A 13,527-nucleotide genomic window follows, 5' to 3' on the forward strand; every position below is an offset into this window, starting at 1 on the left:
AAAGAAAGAAATTTTAAGGCATTTTTCCATACTGGCAGAGCTGCACACAGGTGCTTTGGGAATGACCTGGACACGAACCTTCCCTCTGGGCAGCCACTGAGCCCCAGCTGCCCAGGGATGAGGCTCCCCTCTCTGAACACCATTTTAGGGACCCAGAGCCTGCCTAAGCACAGAGCTGGGTGCAATGATCCTCTTTCCCTCTCAGCCTTTTATTTCTGCTGCTCAGCAGTTTCTCCAGGGATGCATCTTCCAGCTTTCTAACCTGACTGTCCCACCTTGAATCCTGCCCAACTTCAGGGGCATCAAGCATTGGGAGCAGATGGTAGCCCAGAAAAATCACATGGCATTTGCCTTTTCCAAGCCATCCTGCTTCCAAATTTAGCCCCGAAAGAAATCCGATCAGCCAAATCCAATTCTAGCCGGGCTGTAAGTCTGGAAAACGGATTATGCAGAATGCCTGACATCAACAGCTTGCTGCAAACGTTGAGTTGAGTTTGGGAAGAGATCAGGGTGTTTATACCTATGGATTTAAAAACAGGACTAAGACCAAAGCAGCCTGTGATTCCTTGACAAAAGATTACACAATCAGTCAGAGGGACAATTTTCCACTGGGTTATGCCAGCACTGATACAACTACATCCAGTGTGTCCATCCCAGATCTGCCCAGGCCAGAGGAGGTGGAAACATCCAGCTCCTGAGCCCTAAATTCCTCAGGGTTCCTGCTTCAGCCCTGGCAGGGTCACAGTGGGGGCATCTGCAGCACTGGCAGCCCACTTTATTTTAAGCACCCATTTCAAATTCCATTGAGAAGTATCATTTTTTTACTCATATTGTTGTGCTTTTTGCTGTCATCACATGAAAGTTTAACAGAAGAGACTCATTCCCTGCTCTGCCTCTGCAGCAGCGTCGTCATCTCTGCCTTATCTCTGCCTTACCCAGCTCTCACACCAACACCTCCCCTAAATTCAATATTTCAGCCTCACAGGCTACAGTTTCACTCAGAGGCTCGGGTGCTTACACAGGTCTTCACTTCCATGCTCAGTAAAAAAAGGAATGCTACGAAACAAAGGGTTTTAATAAATATTTCTTTATTCAAGTCGTGTGTTACAAAATTCCTACCAAGGGCTGTACAAGTGCTCAGTGCTGGGTGCCCTCTGCACCCCAGGAGAGGGGTGCTGGCACGAGCCCACCAAACAGCCCCTCCAGTGCCTGGGGCTGAGCAGAATTAGAGAATTTAAAGCATTGAAGCCAACCAGCAACGTGCAACTACAGTAACTAAACAGCCACTTCAAAACTGTGCAAGAAGCAGAGTTTGTTACGTGGGTTGAGATGCTGAAATTCAAGGAATTAGAGATTTGTATCCTCTAATGAAAACGTTTCTCCACAAGTTGAATGTTTTCATTCACATTTCACAAAAGTGAATGTTTTCATGTGGGCTCTCGAGTCAGAAGTGAGATTTTTGTGTCAGATCTTTGGCTGATAAACTATTGACTTGAAAGAGCCTGAAAGAGCAGCATAAACCAGGAGTCTAATCAGCTCTGATAAGTAAGCACAGCACAGACTAGTGTGTATTTACAGAGAACTCTTAGAAAGGCTATTTTGAAGTGGAAATCTATATGATTTGAACCCTAGCACTGATTGTGCCTTATCCTGAACACTTCCTCGTGTCCCTGAATTTAAACACTGGCTAAACTGACAAGACCACAAACCAGCAAACTAATCAACTAATGACAGATAGTACACTCCTAATTAAAGGCCACAAAAAAGGGGTTGTAAAGCGTTTCATTGGTATGACCTGGTCCACTGACCCCAGGGGAAAATTAACATAAAACAGGCAAACTCATGTTATTTTTCCCTGATTAAATTTTTCCTGTAAATGAGCCAGTAAATCCAATAAAGATGACCCAAAATATTGATTCAACCCAAACTCTTTTTCCACATACATACATGTAGAAATATGGGTCAGAACAGCAGAGCTCAGCCTGCAATGTGTGTGAATTTGGTATCTGTGGCTAAATTAAGTCCAGTGTAAAACCACTGTACTGCTTCATACCTCGGATTTTTGTCACTTTTTCTATTCTTTTCAAGGCCAGGCTGGACAAGGCTTGGAGAAACCTGATCTAGAGAGTGGCATCCCTGCCCATGGCAGGGGGTTGGAACTGGAGGAGTTTTAAGGTCCCTTCCAACCCAAACCATCCTGTGATTTAGGATTGGGTGGTCCTGCCAATAAAGCAGCACAAATCCTCTCACTGCAGAGACACTGCCAACCAAAACTCTGCTCTCCCCTCTATCTCTGCTTCCACACAAAACTTTCCCCAGTGCAGTGAAAGCCCTGGAGCTCCTGGAGCTCACCCACCCTTCACAGAGCAGAAGCTGTTCCAGAGTGATGATTCCCTAAAAACCAAGGGCTCAAACGGAGCCCAGTCCCACTTGTGCCCCTCTGTCCTCTAAATGGGGCCCTGAAGAGGAGCAATTCCTGTGCTGCTCAGTGTTTAGAACAGCATTCATCCAGCCCCTCAGAGACCCTCTGGACAGGCAGAAGGAGCAGACTCTGGTGCACAGGAGGGAGGGGAAGGTGTTACTGCTCCCCCTCTCCAGCCCATGCATTGTTTCCCTCAGCTCTGTGTGGTGCCTTGGCTACTGCTCTAGCCCAATTCTCATTTTTGGACTCAGCAATCTGTTGGTCTTCACTAATTTGACACTATAGGCTACAAAACACACCCCCAGACATCCTGGATGTCTGACACCTGCCAGAGCCCCTCTGTTGGTGCCACTGGTGGTTTGATGTGTTGTATCTCTAAGTGATGCAAACACCAGGACCACTGCCTGGCTTTCTTACCTCCCCATCCTGTCTGTCCTCAGACTAAAACCCTGCTCAGGATCTGCTGCAGGAAGCCACAAAAAAAAAGTTTGTTCCTTGGGGTGTAACCAAAAACCAGAGCTGGCAAACACAGTACTGTGTACACAGAAAGACTTATTCATGGGCCAAAAATAGTCTCTGGGTACCAGCAGCACATGGGTTTTAGGTCGAGATACGGCTTCTTAAACCATCCAAGTTTTCATCTGGATGCTGAGATTGGATTACAAGGGAAAGTCCCTACCACCCTAGAGGAAGAGTCACACTTGGAGTCAGCATCACACTGTCAGCTGTACCAAAGCTGAATTTTCTCAAAGTGCAGCACTCTTTCTCCTCTGCTCAGTGATCCAACCCCCGGGGTTCACATCCATTTGCAACATCTTCATCACCCACTTGTCTTTCCTGGCTCCATCAATGAACTCATCAAGAGACAACTGCCCTGTGGATGAGATGAGGGGGACACAAGATGCAGAGTCAAAAGGGGAGAGATAAGAGAAGAAGAAGAAGAAGGCAGGAAGCAAATACCATCTGTGTTTCAGATAATATGCTAATCAGACAAGAGCTTGCTTCATTCCCCCACCTGGTTCCAGGCCAGGGCTCTGAAAGACAAACCACAGGCTGTGGCCAGTGCATTCACCTGCCCCATCAGAACAAGAGACATGAAACGTCTCAGTAGCTCCCCCAGGCTCCTCCAGGATTGCAAGTCTGATCCTGCAAGACCCAGTTTGGAACCATTATTTTTATTCAGGTTATTTGTGCTGGGACCAGGACCTGCCCTCTGGCTCTTGGGGCTTTCAGAGGATGAGATCTGTGTGGCATCAAAATCCACACAGAACAGTGACTCCTCTGTATTTTATGTTAAAATAACAATAATTATTTCACCCTCCTCCACCAAGTTACTCTTGATTTTATCAAACAGAGCAGAACCAAACCCGGGGTGTTTGAGTAACACAAGGGATTTCTGGAGAGCCACAGTCAGAGCCAGCCTGGCCAGCACAGGTACCTCTCCTTAGACATGAATGCAATTTGTGCCACTGATCACTTACCATCCCCATTCTCATCCACTAACTCAAATATCCTGTCTACAACCTCCTCTGGGGTGAGCAATGGGGTCCTGTCCTCCGTGTCCGACCAACACGCCCTCTTCAGCCTGTAGATAGACTGAAAAGATGTTCACAAATTAAGAGAAGAACTGGAAAGTGAAAAGCAGTGAACTCCATTATCATCCCAACTCTGTGAAGGTCTTTTTCAAAGGCTGTGGGTTTGACCTCTCTGGAAGGCTCTGCCACTCAGCAGCCTCAGATCTGGAACGAAACCTCTGACCTTACACCCACACAGGCTGCAGATTTACCTCATCTGCTCTTTGAAACTGCTGCCCTCCTGTTTTCCTCACAGGTACTGGTCACACCTCGGGGTTCCTTTGCAAAGAACAAAGTGAGAGTTTCACAGATGGGAGAGTCATCTGACCTGACTAGGATTTTTTTGCTAACATCCAAAGCCAGGCACAGCTGGACTTACCCAGCCCTCTCTCCCAGGGAACTTGTGCCCAAGCTGCAAGATCAAGCCTGTATTAGCACATGTCTTGACCCACAGCTTCTGTTCCACTTTGCCACGGGAAAGGCTCAGATTTTATCTACTCCTCCCTTGACAGCCACCTGTTCACTGTCACCTTTACTCCTTAGGCTGAAGGGTTTTGTCTAAAGTCACCCCAGAGAGGGGATTAGCAGTGGCCTTACACAGTTCTTGCAGTTCTTAGCTGACCTCAAGACTAAAATGGGATATGCCCCAGACAGGCTGACCCGATTCCCCCACACCTGGGGCTGCAGGTAACGACCTGCTCACGCTTCCCAGCCAAAATCTGCTTTCCACACATTCAATTCCTGATGTGGTCTTGATATTGCATTTCCCCTGAGATCCTAGAATGTGTGGTAACCACTGACTGGGGGAGCAGCACCTGAGATGCTCCAGCACAAGCACCAAGGTATTCACATCAAGTAAGAGCACAGGCCTCCTGTGTCTGACTGTCTGCTGAGCCCCAGAGGATGGTTCAGGTTGGAAAAGGACCTTTAAGATCACTCAGTCCAACTGTTAGCCCAGCACTGTTCACCACTAAACCATGTCCCCAAGTGCCACATCTACATGGCTTTTAAATCCCTCCAGGGATGGTGACTTCACCACTGGAGAACCATTTCAGTGAATAAATTTTCTCTAATAACCAATCTCAGCCTCCCTTGGTGCAGCTTGAGGTGAGTTCCTCCTGCTCTATCATTTGCTACTTGGGAGAAGAGATCAGCTCCCACCTTGCTAATCAAATCACAGAATCACCCAAGTGCCTCTTGTCAGACCTTCACACAGTCACTGATCAAAGCTAAGTGCAGAACTGCAGAAACCCAGAAAGGAACCATTAAAAATGGATTTCTATACTAACTTGTGCCTCTCAGTGTGTTCTCACCAGCTACTCAGGCAGGAAACAGCTCCTATAAGGGGCATGGGGTGAAACCCTCTTGCAGTGCAATGAATCTTGGTGTGAAGGGGTTGGAAGGAAAGGCAGAGCAGAGAGACAGGATCCCTGACAGAGCAGCAAGGGCCAGGCTGCCCACAGGGGTATAACAGACCCCTCAGACACCCCACCAGGCTCCAAACCACTGAGCACAGAACCCTTTCACCAGAGGTCAGGCATTTTCACTCCATCACCATCCTTGAAACCTGATTATCACAAGCCCCACACACATTGCCAAAGAACAGTGATTGCTTAAAGAAGTGATGAAGCAATGCCTACTTACATCAACGATTTCCAGCAGCTCAGGTTTATCTATGCAGCCATTCCCATCCTTGTCATACACTTTGAACGTCCACCTCAGCTTGTGTTCCAGTTTTCCTCGCAAAACAAGATTCAAGGCAGCCACATATTCCAGAAAATCAATGGTGTTATCCTGGGGAAACAGAAAAGCAGCAGCTGGATGACACTTAACTGGGTGCAAGTTGATAGAAAACTGCTTTGAAAGCTCTAGAAAACCTGGATTGAAATTGCCAAAAAGGTATTCCAGTGGGACAGCTGTTTATTTGGCACTTCAAAGAAGGTTTGTGCCAGCTCAGCACCACCAGTAGGCACAGCCATGCCCCTCTGAGGAGTGTGACAATGGGGAGCAAAGCAATTCTCCTGCAAAGCAGTGCAATAAGGGGGGGGGGCACACCTGTCAAACTGCAGAAATTAGAGATTTAAATGCCCCACAAAATGACTTGATCAGGAATCACAGAATGATTTGGGTTGGAAGGGACCTTAAAGCTCATTCTCATTCCACCCCCTGCCATGGGCAGGGACACCTTCCACTATCCCAAGTTGCTCCAAACTGTCCAACCTGGCCTTGAGGATGAGGATCAGTGCAGGAGACATTTGCTTTTTGGAGAAGAGATTCTCAATGACCTCAGCTGCTTCACTGCTGAACACCAAATCATTACCCCTTTCCCCCATCCTTTTATCTGGTTTTATCTTGATTGACCCGAGGAAGAATTCAACAATGGACATGTCACCAAACTGAAGAAGGCAGCAAGAACACCCCCAATAAAGGATTTACACCAGGATATTCATCCTCCTAAAAACCTCACCCTGAAGGGATTCAGGGCACTCTAGAATATGGTCCTCATAAAGCTCCACACCCTCCCCAGGGCCCCTTTGGCATCTCCCAGCCCTCCCCACCCTCAGCAAACCCCTGGGAGATTTTGGGCTGGGTGACCCCCTCTCCCCACAGGCACCAAAATGTTCCACAGCCCCTGGGAGCAACAACTGCTTGTGCTGCCCAGAGAGCAGGAAAAGACAATTGAGAAGTTGTTTCCATCTTCTTATTGTATTACCAATAATCCTTTGGGTCGTTAGGTCCTGATCAACTGATTAGATACCCTCAGGATATTCAAACAAACTCCCTGCCTAAATTTAGTGTTCTTTATATATCAGCATCCCTTAAAGACAGGGGGGTTTTGTCTTGTTAGGAAAGCTCCTATAAACTAGGAATGGGACTTCATTGTTTGCTCTGCACAACTTTCATAACAAAATTTGGGACCTGAACCTTTCTGTTTTTCTATTTATTTATTTATTTTTTTTTTCCAGGAATGTGGGTTTTTCCAGCTTCAGATCCTGAGATGAGTCTGACCTGCCCACATATTCCACAGGGGTTTTTTTTATCCTTTCTCACAAACTGGCTTTTGTTGCCACCTCACTGTGATTTTGCCACTGGTTTCAAAGGGAGCATGAGGGAAATCAGTTTGTCAGAGATGACTGACTTGTCTCCCCTTCTCCTATATTAATACACAGCAACAAACAACCCCACAGTTGCTATAGGATCAAAAGACTCAGGAAAAAAGAACTGAACCACTTGACAAGCATTGCTTACCCATGTCTAGATGAAAAAAGCAACTGTGTGACATTATTTTAAGTACTTAAAATATCACAGGCCAGTGTTAGGCTGCCTTTGGCAGCAGAGCCTGGGTATGTCTGAACTGTGACTAAACCAGAAAGCCCACTTTTTCCAGGTGCCTGATGACAAATACAGCGAAGGGAATCAAAACCAGAATGTCAGAATTGTTCAGCATTCCTTTGCTTTTGGAAAGCAAAGCTAAAATCAATATTTTGTTATATACCACCTGTTCATACTGTATATACACATATAGAAACACATTTCCTCCAACATATAGCAAGCCTGAGCAGGAATTTCCTCCACTGTAACTCCCCCTTTATCACAGCAGATAAATAATTTTTCCATCCCAGCCCAGTGCAGCCTGTGCTCCTCCTCATCCCTCAGTGTCACGAAGGGTGAGCTGCACTGAAACACCTGCAAACCCCAGGAAAAGACACACAAATTACGACACAAACAACTGTAAGAACCCCTCACCACTTACCCCGTTCTTATCAAAAGCTCTGAACATGTTTTCCACGTACTCTGCTGCCTCCTGGTTGTTCTGGACCCCGAAGAACCTCTTGAACTCGTGCATGAAGAGGGTCCCACTGGGACATTCAACCACAAACTTCTTGTACCACTCCTGCAGTTCTGCCACGTCGATCTCCCCTTGCTCCCCTTCAGCATTGGTAAACTGCTGTCCCATTTTGCAGGTTTAAAAAAAAAACACCAAAAAAAACAGAAGGAAAAGAAGGAAAACCTTCCCAAATTCCTTTGCTTGTAATATCCTTTGGTTGCTGTTTCCTTGCTCTTTTTCTTCTGGTTGCCTTGTGCCTTTATTCGATGTTAATTCTGCGTGTGGTTATTTCACCTTCTTTTCTTGGTGTTTTATTTTCTTCTTGCCCCCTTCTCTCCCGAGTTCTCACTGCTCCAGTTCCTTGTGCTCACTGGGTGATCTCAGGGTTGCCTCTCTGCACTGGAGCACCCTGGTCTCAGGCAGGTATAAAAGTAACTAAGATCATTAGGAGATTCCCTCCTATGAGCCCCAGAGACCTTCAGATGTTCTGAGCTGTGCCCTATTTAGAAACAAACTCCAGAGGGTCAGAGTCTTTCTATGCATTAATGCCTTGGTGGCAAAGAATTTGAGAGCTGAGGGTCCCTTTTTTACACACAATGTAAATACTGGAGATTTTCAAAGGGGAAAAAAAAAGGATTTTAAGGGAAATAACATTAGTTTTTTCCAGTGCTGGCTTGGGGGGTGACTCAACTGCTTTAGTGAGATGGGGCATAAGAACAAACAACAATTACAGAGAGGAAATCTTGAAAAAAAACAAGCACTCCCATGAAAAAACCCTGCTAATGCATTAAGTAAATTGAGTACCTACTATAGGCTGTGCTCTATACAAAATGGGTGAGAGAACCAGTAAATAGGTACAAAACCACATTTTCCTCTTATTTTCACAATTCCGTCTTAGAACCTTAAGTTAAAAATAACAGGAACGGTTTATTTCCTTATTTTTAAAAGAGTTCTCCTTTATCCCCTTTTCCCTCTTTAGTGCCTTTATCCATGGAAACACTCCAGTTCACCCTTTCCCACTGAATTTTGCTTATTGCTTTTATTCCAGATCCCCCCTGACCTCTGCCAGCTCAGCAACAGCCACAGCTCAGACCCTCCTCTCTCTTTACACCACCCATCCCTCATTCCTTCTCTTACAGGAGCCCACCAGCTTTTACCCACATCAGACCAATTGTTCTGAGTCCAACCATTATCTGTGTCAGCTGGAAAGAATGACCTGTAGCTATAAATGTGCCCAAGCCAGCCTGTTATCTTTATTAAGAGGATTGGAGCAGCATTAATAGGAAACAATGGACTCCCTTATTCTAATGCTGAGGCCCTGAAGGATTTAAGCTGCTCACTTTTTTTGGATCTTCCTTTTTTTTTTTTTTTTTGGCTTGGTTTTGTAATAGGAGTCTCTCAGAAGGAAGAATACTGGCTAAGAATCAGGCTAAAATTTGATATTGCAGAACAGTAGAGCAATTCATACTGCACTGGAGGAACAAGGTTTGCTCTGAGTCCACTCACACCTCTGAGTAACCCATCAGTAATATTCCACGTGTATTCCATCAGGGATATTCCTGCAAAATCCAGAGATTTGCAGGAGCACGGTATAACTTTACACTTTTACACGTATAGTATAACTTTACACTTTTACATTTTTATATTTAAGTGAACCCAGGCAATGCATGGTTTCACTTAAAAGAAAAGCAAAAAGAAGATATATTCAGTTGAGCAGAAGCATCCCATGGATGGGAAGGGCCAGAGAAGTTGCCAGAAAGACTATTCTGTTTTAATTAAAATATTTTTATTAATAATGCAGAGGAATTGTGTTTTCTATCCTCGTGCCTAGAAGAATTCAACACATTTAATGAACTCAGTCCTTCCTTTTGTAAATACTTCAGCCAAACTTCAGCCCCTGACTCTGAGATTTCTTTTCCACAGCAGAGCAGCTCAAGGTTCTGGCTCATCAGGAAAAATAACAGCAAATCCATCCCCCAGTGTTTTCCCCTCAACTAAACCCACTGGAAAGAAGCCCGTGGCAGCCACGGTGGTGTTTACAAATTATTTTATATAATTTTTTTGAGTCATCTTGGGGCAGTATCTGGTGAGGACACGGGTTCTCTCAGGGTCACAAACAGCTCCCAGGCCACAGAGGTGGTGCCAGGACAGGGGTGGGGAGGACTCATCTCTTTTTTCCTGCACACCTGAGGACTCATCTCTCTTTTCCTGCACACCTGGGGAGTTTTGGATGTGCCCTTTGGAGCCTCCCACCATTTCGTGCTGCTCTCCTGCACGGGAGGCTGGCTGCCTGCTGGAATGTGAGTGCTCAGAGCACACAACAAGACTCCACATGCCCAGCACTGTTGCCTTGACTCATTGCATAATTTTGTTTTGCCTTATGGGGAACTCGGTGATCTGTTCCCAGGAGTGAAAATGGTTCCTCTTTGTTTTGATGGCTGCAATCTTCTCCAACCAGGAACAAAGGGCTGCAAGAGGCCCGGGTTACAAAGCCTGGCTGCTGCTGTTGCAGGTATCATGACATAGAATCGTGTTGATAAAAGCAGTGATGCTAATTTGGCAGTGAAATAAAGTAAATCCTATAGCTCCTGGTATGAAAATTCCTCTGCACATCCTCTCGTGGTGGTGTGTGCTCTGCAGACTGCACTGGAGGAGTCTCTCAGCCAGCACAGTGTCACTTTATCAGGGACAGTTTATCAGCCAAAGGATTTCTTAATTTGATTCGAAAAAACGGTGGAGGTAGAGGTAAATATAGGCAGAGAGAAGTAAAAATAAAAATAATTCTTTCTAGAAAACACTACAATGAAGAGGTTGGTCCTTTTTGCCTGCCTGAAGGAGCAGCATCAATGCTGTGTATGTTCTGCCAGAATCAACACTTTGGATGATTAGTTACCAACAGGCAACATCTGATTACATGTCCTGCCTAATGAGTTATCCCAGAATTATTACCTATACAGCTCCAAAGCTGTGGAGTTTCCCAGCCAAGAGCATGGAAAAAAGACAGCTTATTTCCTGTCAGCTCAGTCCCAAACATGCTGCCACACGCTCCAGCAGAGCCTGGGAGAAACTCAAGAGGGGAAAAAAAAAAAAACCACCAAACCCTGCAGAGAGCTGGGAAGACTCATTTGTTTGGCATCTGCTGCTGTTTGGGGAGGCAGTGGAGGCTGGGACAGAGGCAGCAGGGTGCTGGCAGGGATGAGGGGACCAACTTCAGTCAAACTGGAGGCAAAATGAGACCCGAGGAGCCCTCCCCTGGTTGTTTTGCCACACTGCTCCCTTATTTTAAATCCCCCAGCCCTGGCCTGCCCCAAGACCCCTCCTGTGGGTTGAGCATCTCAACCCTCCTTCCAGTGGGCCCAGAAAGAGCAAACCTGTGCCCAGGGCAGCTGCCACTGCTCTGTCAGGGAGTGCAGGACAGGGAGCAGCATCACTGCTGGCGTCATCCCCAAAGCTCCCCGAGCATCCAACCACAAACAAAGCAAACCTGAAGCATCCTTAAATGTCCCCGTTGTCTCCAGGCGGGAGGGAGGCGTGGACAGCAGGAATGTGGGGAGGATGAAGGGCAGCTTTTGTGCTGAGCCATCTGAGGAGAGATCAAAGATCCTTTTATAGCTGGGCTGGGAGTTCAGCCCAACACCTCCCTGTGTCTCTTCCCAGCTGCTCCCAAGATTGTCCATCCCGTTGCACACTTTCATACAGCAGGAACAACACCAGGGTGGATGTAATATATGTAATATATGTATTATTACATTGCACTGCAGGAGCAGCTGTCCCTTGGTTTACATATTAAAGTACAACCAACCAAACCCATCTCACCCCCCATTTTCACTGTCATCCAACACACTGACCTTGGAGTGTCACCTTTTGTCTCCTGTTTATTGGCAGGAAGATTGTATTATGTGCTGACAAACTCCTGCTAATGTTATCCCTGAGTGGCACTCCGTGCTGGGTGAATGAAGCCTGAGATATTTACCTTGCACTTGGCATCTTGCAAGGCAAACTTTCCAAGAAAAACTTTGAGTTGCCTTCTCTGTGTGTGAAGATTTCCAAAATCCTGCACAGCTCCAAGCCCTGAGCTGTGGATGTCAGTCAGCTTTTCCAAAGGCAGGACTCTTCACTCTCCATAGTGATCACAGATGGGAAGGAGAAGGGAAATTCCCAATTTTTTTTATTTTTTTAATTTTTTTTCTGGTTCACTGAAACTGGCTGGTAAAGTATTGTGTGATCCTTGAAACCAAGATTCACCACTGAGTCACAGCTCTCCACCTACGAGGAAAATAAATAAGATGTGAGGCTGGAGGGTGGGAGACTGAGCAGGGACCAGGAGAGAGATACTGCTGAGCCCCTTCCCAGGGGTAGGTGTGATCCCAGAACGGGGATGGAGGTGGGAAAAAGGGATGTTTTTCTGCTTTCCAGAAAAAAAAAAGGATTCCTGTGGCTTTGTGTTCATTGGAGGTGACTTTAGTTTTTACTTCATCCCATATATGGATTTTTATGGATTGATTTAGGACAAAAGGAAATGGCCCCAGGTTGTGCTGGGAAGGGGTTTAGGTTGGATAACAGGGAAAATTCCTTCACTGAAAGGATGGTCCAGCTCTGGAATGGGAGAGCCAGAGGAGTGGTGGAGTCACAGCCCCTGGAAGAGTTCCAGAAACACGTGGATGTGGTGCTGTGGGACGTGGTTTAGTGCTGGTTAATGGTTGCACTGGATGATCTTGGAGGGCTTGTCCACCTTTAATGATTCTGTGATTCTGTAACTCGGCAGAATATGCTTCGAACGGCAAAAAAAAACCCCAAACAACCAAAAAACCCAAACAGGAATGTTTTGTTTTCTTTCCAAAATATTCCATTTAAACTGGAAAAAAAGTGTCAAATTTAAAAGGAAATTTTCTTTCCCAAATATTCCTTTTAAAAAGAAGAAAAAAAATCCCATTTACGAGGTAATTTTCATTCCTAAATATCCAATTTACAAGGCGACAGTATATCTCATTTAAAAGGAAATTTTCTTTCCTAAATATTCAGTTTGAAAGGAAAAAATATATCCCACTTAAAAAGAAATTTGATTTCCTAGATATTCAATTTAAAAGGGAAAACCCCCATATTTATCACATTTAAAAGGAAATTTTACTTCCTAGATTTTCCATTTAAAAGAAGGATGGGGGGAAAGTTTTAAAGGAAAATTTTACTTTCTAGATATTCCATTTAAAACGGGGGAGGAGGGGAAAGTTGAAAAAGGAAATTTTACTTCCTACATATTCCATTTAAAACGGGGGCGAGGGGAAAGTTGTAAAAGGAAATTTTACTTCCTAGATATTCCACTTAAAATGGGAAGTTTTAAAAAGAAATTTTACTTCCTCCGTATTCCATTTAAAATGAGGAGGGGGGAGTTTTAAAGGGAAATTTTACTTTCTCCATATTCCATTTAAAATGGGGAAGGAAGAATTAAAAAGAAACTTTACTTCCTCCATATTCCATTTAAAATGAGGAGGGGGGAGTTTTAAAGGGAAATTTTACTTCCTAGATATTCCATTTAAAATGGGGAGGGAAGTTTTAAAGAGAAATTTTACTTCCTACATATTCCATTTAAAAGGGGAGGAGGGGAAATCCCATTTAAAAGGAAACTTATTTTCCTAAATATTCCATTTAAAAGGGGGGGGGGGAACCAGCCTAAAATGAACTTTTTTCCCCTAAACATCCCGTTT

General features: G+C 45.2%; 1 protein-coding gene across 2 annotated transcripts in view; it reads right to left on the minus strand.

Moving 5' to 3' along the window:
* Positions 1 to 1,109: 1,109 nt before the first annotated feature.
* Positions 1,110 to 13,527, minus strand: part of GUCA1B (guanylate cyclase activator 1B) — a 14,766-nt gene continuing 2,348 nt past the window's right edge. The window contains exons 2-7 of one of the 2 annotated variants that reach the window (XM_027659872.1): positions 11,799 to 12,091; positions 11,310 to 11,408; positions 7,751 to 8,234; positions 5,641 to 5,790; positions 3,904 to 4,018; positions 1,110 to 3,296 (exon numbers count right to left, since the gene is read on the minus strand). In XM_027659872.1, coding sequence (XP_027515673.1) covers positions 3,169 to 3,296; positions 3,904 to 4,018; positions 5,641 to 5,790; positions 7,751 to 7,954 — 597 coding nt within the window. In that variant the 5' untranslated portion in view covers positions 7,955 to 8,234; positions 11,310 to 11,408; positions 11,799 to 12,091 and the 3' untranslated portion in view covers positions 1,110 to 3,168. Of the gene's footprint in view, positions 3,297 to 3,903; positions 4,019 to 5,640; positions 5,791 to 7,750; positions 8,325 to 11,309; positions 11,409 to 11,798; positions 12,092 to 13,527 lie in introns of both variants that reach the window. The other variant, XM_027659870.1, reaches the window with a different exon arrangement.

The sequence above is a fragment of the Corapipo altera genome, unplaced genomic scaffold (assembly GCF_003945725.1).
Source record: "Corapipo altera isolate COAL_440 unplaced genomic scaffold, ASM394572v1 77b, whole genome shotgun sequence".
Taxonomy (NCBI): Eukaryota; Metazoa; Chordata; class Aves; order Passeriformes; family Pipridae; genus Corapipo; species Corapipo altera.